The sequence below is a fragment of the Eschrichtius robustus genome, chromosome 21, assembly GCF_028021215.1.
Source record: "Eschrichtius robustus isolate mEscRob2 chromosome 21, mEscRob2.pri, whole genome shotgun sequence".
Taxonomy (NCBI): Eukaryota; Metazoa; Chordata; class Mammalia; order Artiodactyla; family Eschrichtiidae; genus Eschrichtius; species Eschrichtius robustus.
In genome coordinates this window covers 21,310,436-21,323,706 of record NC_090844.1, presented here as the reverse complement: position 1 = coordinate 21,323,706, position 13,271 = coordinate 21,310,436, and the positions used below count along the sequence as shown (strand labels likewise).

The following is a 13,271-nucleotide window of genomic DNA, read 5'->3' as shown; positions in this document are numbered from 1 at the left end:
TCTCTATTCTTTTTACTCATCTGAACAATGTTGTAAGGAATGATTGTGTTAACATACATAACGCATTTAGAATAGTATTAATACTTCGTATATACTAAGGTTAGCTATTATTTTAACTTGTTTATTGACTTTGAAATATTCTGCACTACAGTCAGAATGAGTCTTGAATAACTTCAGAATCAATAGTAGAACTATACAAATTAAAGAATTTGATACAGAATAGTTCTATTTTGAAAGGTGCTTATATATACTTATATATAACATTTTCCACCCCTTTGATCTTAGGTAATTACAAAATTTCTTGACTTAATGTGTTGATTACTGAATATCAAAAGTGATAGATTAATTGAAAAGGAATGCATGGCTTAATTATAAGTAAATTCTACCATCACATTTGCTAGATCTGCAAAAACTAAGCCATTTAATTGAAGCTAATATTAAATATGTAAAGTGTATAGACATTTTGGAATCTATGTCTTCTAAATTTTATTGAGTGTTAGAATCTGATAGGAGTGTCTATCTTATTTGAAATTAATGCACAGTAGAATAAAATTTTCACCTCTGTCTTATTCATTGTATTTCACTAAGTGAATTTTAGAGTGTTCTCAAGCTGATTTCATCTAAATTCTTTTTTGTAATATGCTTGGTTAGTTCAACCAGCATCCATCCATCTATCCCTCCATCCATCCATCCACCTACCCACCCACCCATCTATACGTCCATTCATCGACCCACACATTCATCCAACCAACCATTCATCCATCCAACCATTCATCCATCTGTCCAGCAAATATTTATTAACCATCTTCTATATGCAATGTAAATTTGTGGGACACTGGAAATAAGACACTAAACAAGATAAACAGAGCACTGCTAATGGCGTTTGCAGCATATCAAGGAAGACCAACAATTAGGGAAACAATGACAATGAAGAGAATCTGATCACTAGGAAGCAAAATAATTTCCCAAAAATGACCCTCTTTCCTGTCTAATAATAACTATTTTCTTTTGAGTCACACACTTCTCTTATGGACTCTGCATGAAGCCTAGAATGATTTGAGTGACACTTATGGAACACTATCAGGGTCACATGTGGGTAGTGGGGCCATCCAAGATGTTTCATTTGCAAGAGGGACTATACGAAGTAGAGACATCACGTTCACATGCAAAGAAGTGGGAAGTGGGAAGCTCACAGGGACTTGCCGCCGAAGGTTGGTTGGTGTGCTGGACGGAGAGGAGCTGGTGCTGAGAGCGTTCTCAATGTCCTGATCAAGCTGGTCCAGTTTCATGATCAGCAACAACATCGAGTCTAGCCGCACCCTATCTCGATCTTCTCTTATTTCCTGAGGAACAGAACATGTTGTTACTGAATCTGAAAGGCCATTTCTTGGAAAAAATAAAAAGTTCTCTGTTCTTCAATGTGACAAAAAGGACACTGAATAATAGGCAGTCTTCTACTTAAGGGGGAAGGGAAGTTCTATTCTGTACCATCAATGTGCTCTTCATTGGAAAGATACTGACCACCTGCCAAGAAAGCATTTTACATGCATATTAAATATATATTTTCTAGAGCAAGGCACAATGAAAAGGAAGTATAACATCATATCAGTACTGATACTTACTTACAATTTCCGATTAATTATTCTTGAGAAAAGTTGTATGTTTACTCTTCTTTTGTCAGAGTACAAATCAATTATAACATACTAATAATTGTTTGCGGGTTAGATATTTAAGGATGCATACAAGATAATATTTTTGGATGAATATTTCTGAGTATAGTAAAACATAGGAAAAGAAACAAACAAGGCAGGATTGTTCAGTTTTGTTTTGTTTTTTTGCATGGGGCCATTTACTTACTGCTGCTTCAAGCTATGTCATTGCCAATATTTATTTTCAAGCTTCTTTTCTTTCACACACTTTTGAAAAAAGCCTCCACAATCGTATGAATAATGGTTACTTATTCTGAGCTCTCTATAATATCGACATATTTATGGAAATAGTTTTGTTTATAAAAATAACTAAAGCTTCTTACTGACCATATAGAGTTACTTGGGCATGACTGTTCACTATTCTTGGGTGTTCAAATCAAGTCAGTTAGTATTAGAAAACTTTCAGACTTTCTGTAATGTGCAAGATATCAGGGCTGGGCAGAGTACTGGGTAAAAAAACAAAACAAAACAAAACATGGAAAGCGCTGTAAGTTTCCTTAGAAGCATAATCTATTGAGGGATGTCACAGACTCAGGACCAGCCCTTTTGAGGCAAGTCATCATTTGTGACTCATGTTGCCCTTGCCATCTTCTCATCTGTCTGAGATATTTACCTGGGTGAAATCAGCTTTAAAAGGACCATCAGTGGTGACCTCAAAGGGAAACTGTACCATGATGGAAGCCTGAGGGGTGCCGGCACAAGGGAGTAATTTGGAGGCTTTGCTGAGATGATGGGATTAGTAGTGGTATGAATGAGGTGACTGTCTGAATCAGATCTTTTGTTTTGGGCCTTTTACTTCTAATCACCCTGAATTCCCTAGTCACCATTAGGGGGGACCCCAAAGAACGAGGACTCGGGTAATTTCATGGATTCATCTAATGCTATAGATGAAATTAGATTAGCTAATATTAATAATAATTATCTGTTAATATTAATAGCAGACTGTTAATAATAATAATAATTATCTTTCACATGTCAAATAATTGGTTAATTAGATTAAGTTGGTCAAAAAATCATTAATTCAGCTAACATGGACAAGTTATTTGGGTAAGCTGAACTTGTGCTTGGTTTAAAGATTAATGTCAAATTGAAAGACCTAGTCCTGTTTCCACAAAGTCATTAATTTTGAGAATAAATTAAGAATTTTTTTGAGTTATGTTAATTCCTTTAGGGTACCATGCTATGATTATTTCTTCAATTTCCTTCTATTGTCCCTGCTGTCTAAAACATTTAATGAGGCTCTGACAGAGAATTACAGAACTTTTGTCATCATAAAGTTTTATTGTGCTTAAGAAGGGCCAGGATATTTGCAAACAGACCTGAACCTTACTATACATCATATTCCTCAATGCTACAGAACTTTGTTATATTTAAAAGAACGTTATTTATAGTAAAACCCTGCTTATACCTTAAAATAGAGTCCCAGAAATATTAGAGATTACTCAGTTTAATTCTCTTCTAAATAATCCAGTAAATGGAAGAATCTGCCTGAATAGAAGACTCAAAGTCCCCTTAATTACTCCCCCAATGTGTTTGCTTATATAATTTCCTTCCCTTTTAAACCAAAGTTGTGTTTGGCAAGATAATGTTCTTTGCATCTCTGTACATATCCACGTATGTTTTTGTGTGATTGTCTTTCATTCCCCAGTAATAACATCCTCAAGCACAAAGATGAGGTTTTTCTACCTGGCAGACACAGAGTCAAGTTCTGCATATGCAATACATTTTCAGGAATAATAATAATAATGAAATCAACAGGAGCAAGTGAAATAACACTTCCCAAAGCCTTAGAAAATATATCTTGATATTTTTCCAGCTACTAAGTTAATGTTGGAAAAAACAGTATACCCTGCAGCTATCCTAGACCTATCAGTAGTAGCCTCAGAAACAATTTGTCTTTGAATTAACTAGATGCTGAGTTTGTGCTTTAAAAACTTTTTCAAATCCATTGGCTGAGTATCAAATTATTTTAAATTATCTGCCAAAAGAATAAAACAAAACAACCTGGGTCTAAGATATTTCTTTAGAGAAATAAGCCTTTTGATTTTCCCTTTTCTTCATGGATGCTTCCTTATTCACCATCTATTACAATGTTCAGCCTGAAGTGTCAAGTACACAGACTCATATAGTATGTTTCACATTAGTTAAACGTCACAAAATTGAGTTGGCTACAAATCAGATGCTTTGGATAAAGTTTTTGTCCTTGTTGTTAAAGCCCAAGTATGAATATTTCGCAAAGTTCTAACCTTTCATATGTCCATGGCTAAACTCCAGCGAATAGCTCATGCCTGAAAACAGAGCTGTGCATTTGCAGATTCTGGCGAGGTTGAACCCTACAGTGGAGCTTCCATTTCATGCTGTCACTATAGGCCAGGAAGAGGAACTTCTTAATAAGCGAAGCTGCCTTAGTTCTAGGTATTTCAGTAACTTAACCCCCTTAAATCAAAGCCAAGATGTGAAATTCTCTCCCCTCCCATCTTTCTTTCCTTCTTTCCTGCAGTCACAGCTATTCTGGGCCAAGTACTATGAAAGAGACAAAATGTTCATCACTGAACAAGAGATAGAAAATCTCTGCTGTCCTGAATATTATAGTCAACATGAGAAGACAGATAACTAAAGTTAACAAATTCATAAATAAGATCGTTTCCTATAGGAACAAGTGTAAGAAGAAAATAAATAGGGTAATGAGGTAAACAGTAACTGCAGGGGGAGTGTCCCACCTTGTAGAGGGTGGTCAGAGAAGAAGTGGGAGTAAACCATGATGGGGTGAAAAAAATGAGGTAGAGGAGAGAAAGATGGAGATAGAGATGGAGAGAGAGAAAGGGAGAGAGAGAGAGAGAAAGAGAAAGGGAAGGAAGGAAAGAAGGGAGGGAGGGAGGGAGTGAGGAGTAGTAGAACTGGGAAAGCAGTGTCCCACGCAGGGTGAAGAGTGATACGAGGACACTGAGGTAAGAATGAGTTTGGTGAATAAGAGGATTTGAAAAAAGGTTAGGGAAGCCAGGAGAGGGAAAGTGAGTGAGGGAGTGAGTGGGTGCTAGGACAAAATGAGGTTGAATATAAATAGGAGTCAAATTATATTCTGTCATGAAGGTCACTATAAAGAGGTAAATTTTATTCTTTGTGTGCTGCGGGGTTATGGGCAGGATGTAAGCAAATGAGTGATTTACTGTGCTTTTTTAAACTTTTAGAGTTCTCACCACATATTGACAACCAAACATTTTTGGAACCTCACCATATTTTATGTCCAGCGATGCCACAAGACTAATACACCCTGGTTTCCATTCTTTCCAGCATACAGAAACTATGTTTTGGAAGAACACCAATGACCACAATTTACTGCAAGACACCTTTGAAGCATCTGGTCCAATTCTTTACACTTTTATTTAACAGTCGTTCAAGATATGTTTATTGACCATCTACTATGTGCTATACATCATTTCATAGGAAGCAACCAATTTCATATTTGTACGGTTATAATTTTTAGAAATGTTATGGAGACAAATTTTGCCTTCCTCTAACTTCCCAGTTTCTCCCTCCAGAACCAGACAGCATAAGTAGTGCCTATTCCATGAAACAGCCTTTCAAATATTTGAAAAACTATGTTGTGCCCATTTTCTTCCTTTTCTAGGTAAATCATCCTCAGTTCCTTTACTTCTTATATGACATGTTTTCAAATCCTTATTAGTTCTGTTTACTCTTCTCTGGATATAATTCTGTCAATGACGCAATTAATGGTTGGTACCAGGATTAAATATATTACTCTACATGTTCTCTGACCATGAAGACAGAGAAGGCAAGTATTTCCCCATGTTCTGTATACCCTCTTTAATGCAGCCTAAGAATTAAGTGCCTGTTTAGAATATGAACAGGCTATTCTTAATGGGATAGCCACAATCTGCTTTTTTAATGAGGAAAAGTATTTCATTGGCTGTGAGCTGACCTTGAGTCAACGATATGATATATGTCTCTTTTTCCCAGTATGTGTCTGTGTCCTGCTAAGAACAAAAACATCCTGTTGTCTTGAGACTATAACCAGCTGATGTCATGGTATAGATAATATATGTAGCTACTGTGGAAGAAATCTCCAGTTGTATCTTTATCAAACACAAGTCAGTGGATACTTAGGCAAATTACGCAAGAAACTTCTTTTCAATTTGATTTGTTGTCAAAACCTAAAATGGCCAAGCCACATGGTGTTCATTGGGCAATCCGAAAGATCTCCTTCTTTACTTCCAAGAGCTACTTAGTCCTGGGCAGTGAAGTCACTTTGATCACAATGGTATCTGGGGGAGATAAACAGAGTTTTTAGGGGGCTATTCTCTACAGGGACATAAACTGAAATCCTTTGAACCCGAGCCTCTATGCTCCTTCTTTCCTTCCATCTGAAGAATATAATTCTGACCCTCCTCTTTCTCCAGATGCTCTTTATTGAACAACATAGAACACAGCACACACAGGGAGTGGGGAGGAACTGTACGTTACTGGACATTTCACAGACGGGGCAAACATGAGGTCCAGAGAAAAGGGTGCCTCCCTCAGAGATGCACAGGCTCTGTTTTTCTTATGCCAAGCATTTGGAAGAAAACCAAAAATTCCGGTGAAATACCCGGATGCTTCCAAATAGGAGATATTTGGCTCAGCAAATACAGCACTGCCTGAATGTTCTGCTTGTCAATGAGTTGTGGCATCACATAGACAGGCATAATAAATTAAAGGCTAGGCCAGGAATAGAACTAAGACTTCCTGATTCCTAATCCAAGGTTCTGGTCCGTACACTGTCTTTGATTCCATACACATCTTACTGCTATTCTGGGCTGCTAATGCTCCTTGCTCACCCGTAAAAGAAAGGGACCTTTTAGCAAAAAGCTTGGCTCAATTTCATTCTGAAATTATTTGATCTACAGCCAGCTGGACTAGTATGAAATCTCATATTAGTGTTATAAATTTCATTTGACAATAAATTCCTCATTCTAGACTCTCCTTTCTTAATATAATATCCTGCTTAAAGAACCAGAAAGTTATTAAATCTTTGTTTCTTTAGAAGCAGTGAAGATTTTCATCTGAGGTGACCCACAGAAGCTAAAAATAATGTAATTATTTTATGTCAGAATTTCTAGGCAAGTTAAATAAGTCAGCCTTAATTTTTATTTGGGTGCATTTTAAGATGAAATTGATGTAGACTGGTAATAAAGGTAATGAAAAAAAAAAAACCCAGCTACTATCTTCCACTTGCCAGATACAGTCTGTTCAAACACAAAAATCTTTGTATATTCTCTTTAATGAATAATAACATATGCAATATCTTTTTAATATTAGATGGTGGACAGAGATAAATATTATCCTCACTTAAAGTTGCTACAAGGAATCTTTTAACTGATAGGTAAATTGTGGCTTTACATTAAGTGTTTATGTTCACTCCCTATTTATCTCCTTTCATTTAAAAGGCATGGTGAAGAAAATTGGTCTCTCCTTTGTTCAGTTTTTAAACTCCAATGAGGCTTCAAATGGAGCATTTCTTAGCTGGGACTTTGTAAATTGCCTAAGTCTCCTGAACGATTTAGAAGGACATTTATGCAGCTGGTCCTAAGGAGCGCTTAGAAGTGGCAGGTGTGAACCGGGAGAGAGCTATGTGGGCAGCAGTTCCTTTCTGTCCCAGTGGAATCTGAGGATGACTTCCTCCACTGGCTTTAAAGTCCCACTTTTGGCTGGGATATAATTTCTACCTAAGTAATTTGGTAGGCATTCTGAAACCAGTCTTCACTCTAAGAACTAATATATTAAGTGACCTTGGATGTCAATCTACCTTGGATGCAGACTTAATACATTTATAGACACAAAGTCAGCCTTTCTGGGTTGGTTATTTCTCCTGTGTCATCATGCCTACATGATATCTGCAAATCCCTGCAGTTTTTTTTCTTTTCATTTCTTTTTTCCTCCTTCCCTCCCTCCCTCCCTCCTTCCCTCCTTCCCTTCCTTCCTTCCTTCCTTCAGCATTTCTCAGTAGTTCTTTGCTTAGGCTCATGTATTAAAGGAGACAGGACTTTTTCTGGTTTGAAAACATCTGAAAAACATCTATTTAACATTAAAATTCCATAAGCTATTTTCAGGAATGTGATGGTCTTTCCTTAGGTGTGGATGACAAAGAAAGGCATAAGTAAAAATTTATTCCTTTTCCATAAAAATACATGACTTCATTTAGAAAAAGAGTCCTGTATTGACCTGGCTTCTATCTACTTTTCTAGTTTTACCTCTCGTCAGTCTCCTTGATCCTGCCCAGTGTTCCTCAAATTCAATCATTCTGAGGACAACGATATATTTCTTAATGTTTTTCTTTAATTAGACAATTTTTACAGCCAAAAATGCATTTTTAGGATCTGATTAGACATCTTTCCAAATAAGACGTACAGATGGCCAACAGGTACATGAAGAGATGCTCCATATCACTAATTATCAGAGAAAATGCAAATCAAAACAGCAATCAGATACCTCTTCACACCTGTCAGAATGGCTGTTATGAAAAAGACAAGAAATAACAAGTGTTGGTGAGGATGTGGAGAAAAGGAAACCCTTGTACACTGTTGGTGGGTATGTCAATTGGTTGCAGCCACTGTGGAAAAGAGTATGTAGGTTCCTCAAAAAATAAAGAAATTGAACTACCATACGATCCAGCCATCCCAGTTCTAGGTATTTATCTGAAGAAAACAGAAACACTAGCTGAAAAAGATAAATGTATCCCCATATCCACTGCAGCATTATTTACAATAACCAAGACATGGAAGCAAGCTAAGCATCCAATAATGGATGAATGAATAAAGAAAATAAAGAAAATGAATAACAGAATATTATTCAGGCATAAAAAAGAATGAAATCTTGCCATTTGTGACAACATGAATGGACCTTGATGGTATGACGCTAAGTGAACTAAATCAGAGAGAGAAAGAGAAATACTATATGATCTCACTGAAATGTGGAATCTAAAAAACAAAAAAAAAAAGTTGAACTCATAGATACAGAGGACAGATTGGTGCTTGCCAGAGTCAGGTTGGTTGGAGGGTGGTGGGAAAAATGTGTGAAGGGGGCCAAAAGGTACAAACGTTCAGTTATAAAATAAATAAGTCATGGGATGTAATGTACAACATGGTGACTATAGTTAATAATACTGTATTGTGTATTTGAAAGTTGCTAAGAGAATAGATCTTAAAAGTTCTCATCACAAAAAAACCGTAACTATCTGTAGTGCTGAATGTTAACTGGAGTCAATGTGGTGATCATTTTGCAATATATACAAATAGCGAATCATTACTGTGTACACCTGAAACTAATATGTTATATGTCAATTATATCTCAATTAAAAAATTTTTAATATATAAGTGCTGTATAAAATACCAGTGAAAATCTTATATTTTTCTAATGTGTATCAAATGCCAAAATTATCAAAATAAAAAATCCTTATACTATCTGATGTAATCTCACATAAACCACACTATATTTTAGGAAATACTATACTAGAAGTACAGAACTTTTGGTTTCTCAAATATGCCATGTTCTCTCTCATTTGCAACTAGGATTACAAGATTTAGCAAACAAAAATTATATTTGAATTTCAGATAAATGCAAAATATATTTTTTAGTATGTGTCCCAAATATTCCATGGGATAATATTGCATGGGATATACTTATACTAGAGATGTTTTGTTGTTTATTTGAAATTCAAATGTAACTGGGAATCCTGTATTTTATCTGGCAACTCTATTTTTGACTCATGTAATAATGTTCCTTCTGCTTAACACGCCTCTCCCTTGCCTGGGTATATCAGAGGAAACTCCTTGGTTTCAAATTCCAATGCAGAGGTCTTTCACAAGGTTGTTTCCTTGAATGAATGAACATTAACTGCCTCTTAAGTTTCGTTATACAACTTCAAAGAATGTAAACTTTTTTTCTCAGTATCTTATTCAATGTTATAATAATCCCAAGTAAATCTAAGACTTGCCACTTTGTTTTTTTTTAGTAGCAAAATTAAATGTGAAAAATGCATAAGGCTGCTCTTGTGATATTTTTAGGATTACGAATTTACTTAAATTGTTAATGTTTGGTACTAAATCTTCCATGAGTGAGCCAAGTCAGAGTAAATTTTTTGCCACTGAATATTTTCTAACTACTAATTATGTGATGTGTGTTTGTGGCTTTTTTGACATTAATGAAGAGTCCTCACACTGAAGAAGTATGGGAACTATTTATCTAGCCCAATCCTCTAATTTTTTCCAATGTGATAATAACCTTGGCAAATTAAGACTTAGTTAATGGCAGAACTGGAAAATCTGAGTCTCCTGATTCAACTCAGCTTTGCTTCCTGTTAAACAGGTAGCCACTAACACTTTTAGTCCTATAAGGCACTTTCTTCAACTCTACAGGTGACCCCAAAGGTTATATTTCCCAAACAAATTCACATGCATTGAGAGATCTGGGCTGAATACACGTAGATTAAAAAATAGACTTAGTCACACATGAGCGGTATCTTCTTATTGTTATCAATCTATACATTTAAAAGATAAATCATCCTATTAATGATTTGTTCCTTTCTTCCCCCTTCCTTCCCTTTCTCCCTCTGTCCCTCCTTTCTTTTTCTTTCTCTCTCCCTTTCCTTCCTTCCTTCCTTCTCTCCCTCCCTCCCTCCCTCTCTCCCTTCCCTCCTCCTTTTCCTTCTCTTTGTCTTTCTGTCAACAACAAACTCTACCAGTGGTTCTCAAATATTAGTGCACATCAAAATCATCTGAAGAACTTGTTAAACACAGAGAGCTGCTGACTTAGTAGGTCTGTGATGGAGATGGAGCATTACATTTTTAGCAAGTTCCCAGGTAATGCTGCTGTCGTTGCCGCTGCTGGGAGCCACACTTTGAGAACCTCTGACCACACACGGGAGAGCAACAGTCCTCAATAGTGGCTGACTATAAGTACTCTTGTGTAGCTTTGAAAACTTCCACATGCTAAGGCTCCACCCACCAAATTCAGATTCAGTTGGTGTAGCACAGGACCAAGCTAGTGTGTTTTTTAAAAGTTCCACATATGTATTCAAAGCATAGTGAGGGTTGAGGAACACAGCAATATATTACAGAGAAAGCCATTTCATGGCTTCAGACAAAAATTAGGACAATAAAAATTAGATTCTCCCTCAGAGTAATTCCACAATAAGAAATCCATTAATTCCCTATGGTAACATATTAATAGAAAACATACAACAAAAAATGCCAAAAAGGCACTTATAACACTGAAAACCTATTTCAGACCACTTGTTAGTGATTTGATAAATAGAACAACAACAATAAAAACTCTCTCAGGTAGCAAGTATTTGGAAGGCAACATTCTTAACTTGATTCGGAGTATCAGACAATAGAGTAAGTATTAAAGATAATGGTGAAACATTAGAAACACTCCTACAATATTAAGAAAAAGTAAGAATGCTTGTTATTACATATTCTATTCAACATTGTACTTGAGGTTCTGGCTGATACAGCAAAAACAATAGCAGCAACAACAAAACAGTGATTGTATTACAAACGAAGAGAATTTGTGCCTTGAAAATCTCAGAGAATAATCTGATAATCTATTAGCACAACAACAACAAAAGGATTTGGCTCAACAAAGAAAAACACAGGAGCATTCTTGTGCACTGTCTTTAACCATTTAAAAAATGGAATAGAAAAAAAAATCACAGTAACAACAAAGACTATACAATATCTAGAAGTAATTGAATGAGAAATAATCAAGATCTTTTATGGAGAAAACAAAAAAGGCACCAAAAGACCTAAAAGAATACTGAAAAAATGCGGAGCTATATGATTGTTCTGGATAGGAAAATTCTTTCTAATATGCTTCACAGCTAATTTGTTGTGTATATTGTCTGTTTCCCCACTAGAATGTAGCAATCGTTGCCTGTTGTTCACTGATGTAACCTAAGAATCTAGAGCAGTGGCTGCATATTGCCATGTAATAAGGGTTTATTGAATGAATGAATGAATGAAATGTTGTCCTTCAATTAATTTATAAATCCATAGTAGTCTAACCCAAAACTCCCATGGGATTTTTAATGGAACTTGGAAAGCTGATTATTAAAGAGCAAAAATAAAGATAAGGAAAAAATCCCAAAGGAAGCAGACAAAAAACCTTTTTTAATATGAATATCTTTAAACATATACAAAAATAGAGAAAGATAATATAATAAACCCTGTGTACCTATCAGCTTAAAGGTTGTCATTATTTTGTCAATTTTACTTTATTTATCCATCCTTACTTAAAAAAACATATTTCACTCACAAATGCTTACATACGATAAATTGACTTTAAAATTCTCTTGCAAGAGGAAAGGAGTACTAATCATAAATATCTTAAAAACAAAACAAAATAAAACAGAACAATCAAAATATTCTATGAGACATGACAATGTCTAATAACCTACAAATGAAAAGACTGATAAAAGTTAAAATACAACTGACAACCTGAGCAAAAATATTTGGATCATATATAATGAAGAACTAAGAAGTTATAAAAAGGCAAGCTAGTAAAAATGGTCAAAGCATACAAAAAGGCTATTCACAGAAAAATTATAATGATTTAAAACTCTAAACTTCACTGGTAATCATAACAATGCAAATTAAGTAAAGAATGAGAATTACTGTTTTTCATCTATCAGATTGTCAAAAAAGAAAAAAATATCTTGACCATGTCTTCAGAAATGTAAATTTCTGCCTTATTTGGAGGGCAGTTTAGCAGTATCTATTAAAATTAAAGTAGGAGTATCCTTCAACCTGGCAATCTAATTTTAGATACCTAGCCTAGAGAATTACTTGCATACATGCAAAAAATTAGTATGCCCAATACTATTCATTAAAGAATTTTTTCATAGTGGTCTAAGAACTGGAAATATCCTATGTGGCCATCAACAGAAAACTGTTTAATGTAATGGTACCATAATCCCTTAGATCACTACTCAGTAGCTACAAATATGAAGTAGATTCACATGCACTGACATAGCCACAATAACTTATCCACCACTTCAATTTGAGTTAGAAAACTGTTTCTCTTGGGAGGGATGCAGCCTCTGCCAAGGTTCATGGCTTAATGAATAAAACTCAAGATTACCCATCAGCCCCCACTAAGTGCTTTAGTCTGGTGTCCTTGTGTAGGGCACAGCCTATACAAATGAACTTAGGGCCCTGCTATTTATAGGGCAAGTGCTCCAAGAGGGTTTGTTAAGTGGAGAAAGAAAGGTAAAGAACAACACCCTATAGCATGAAACCTTTTATGTACTGAATGAACACGCACATGCACACACACACACACACACACACATACACCCCAGAGTAAAATTCTGTATTTCTATATGCATACATATAGATGTGCAAAAAAAGATCTGGAAGGATACTCATACTGGAAAATGGGGTGTAGCTGGGAGGGGGCAAAGGGTAAATAAAAAAAAAGTTTTGAGACAGATGAAAATGGAAACACAACATACTAAAACTTATGGAATGCAGCAAGAGTAATTCCAAGAGGGAAGATTACAGCAAT

At 35.5% G+C, this 13,271-nt stretch overlaps 1 protein-coding gene across 18 annotated transcripts in view; it reads right to left on the bottom strand.

The window, feature by feature from the left end:
- The window catches only part of DLC1 (DLC1 Rho GTPase activating protein), a 416,411-nt gene that overhangs the window by 315,654 nt on the left and 87,486 nt on the right, over positions 1–13,271 (bottom strand). For all 18 annotated transcript variants that reach the window (XM_068532231.1, XM_068532233.1, XM_068532234.1 and 15 more), the window contains one exon: positions 1,194–1,343. In XM_068532231.1, coding sequence (XP_068388332.1) covers positions 1,194–1,343 — 150 coding nt within the window. The remainder of the gene's footprint in view (positions 1–1,193; positions 1,344–13,271) is intronic.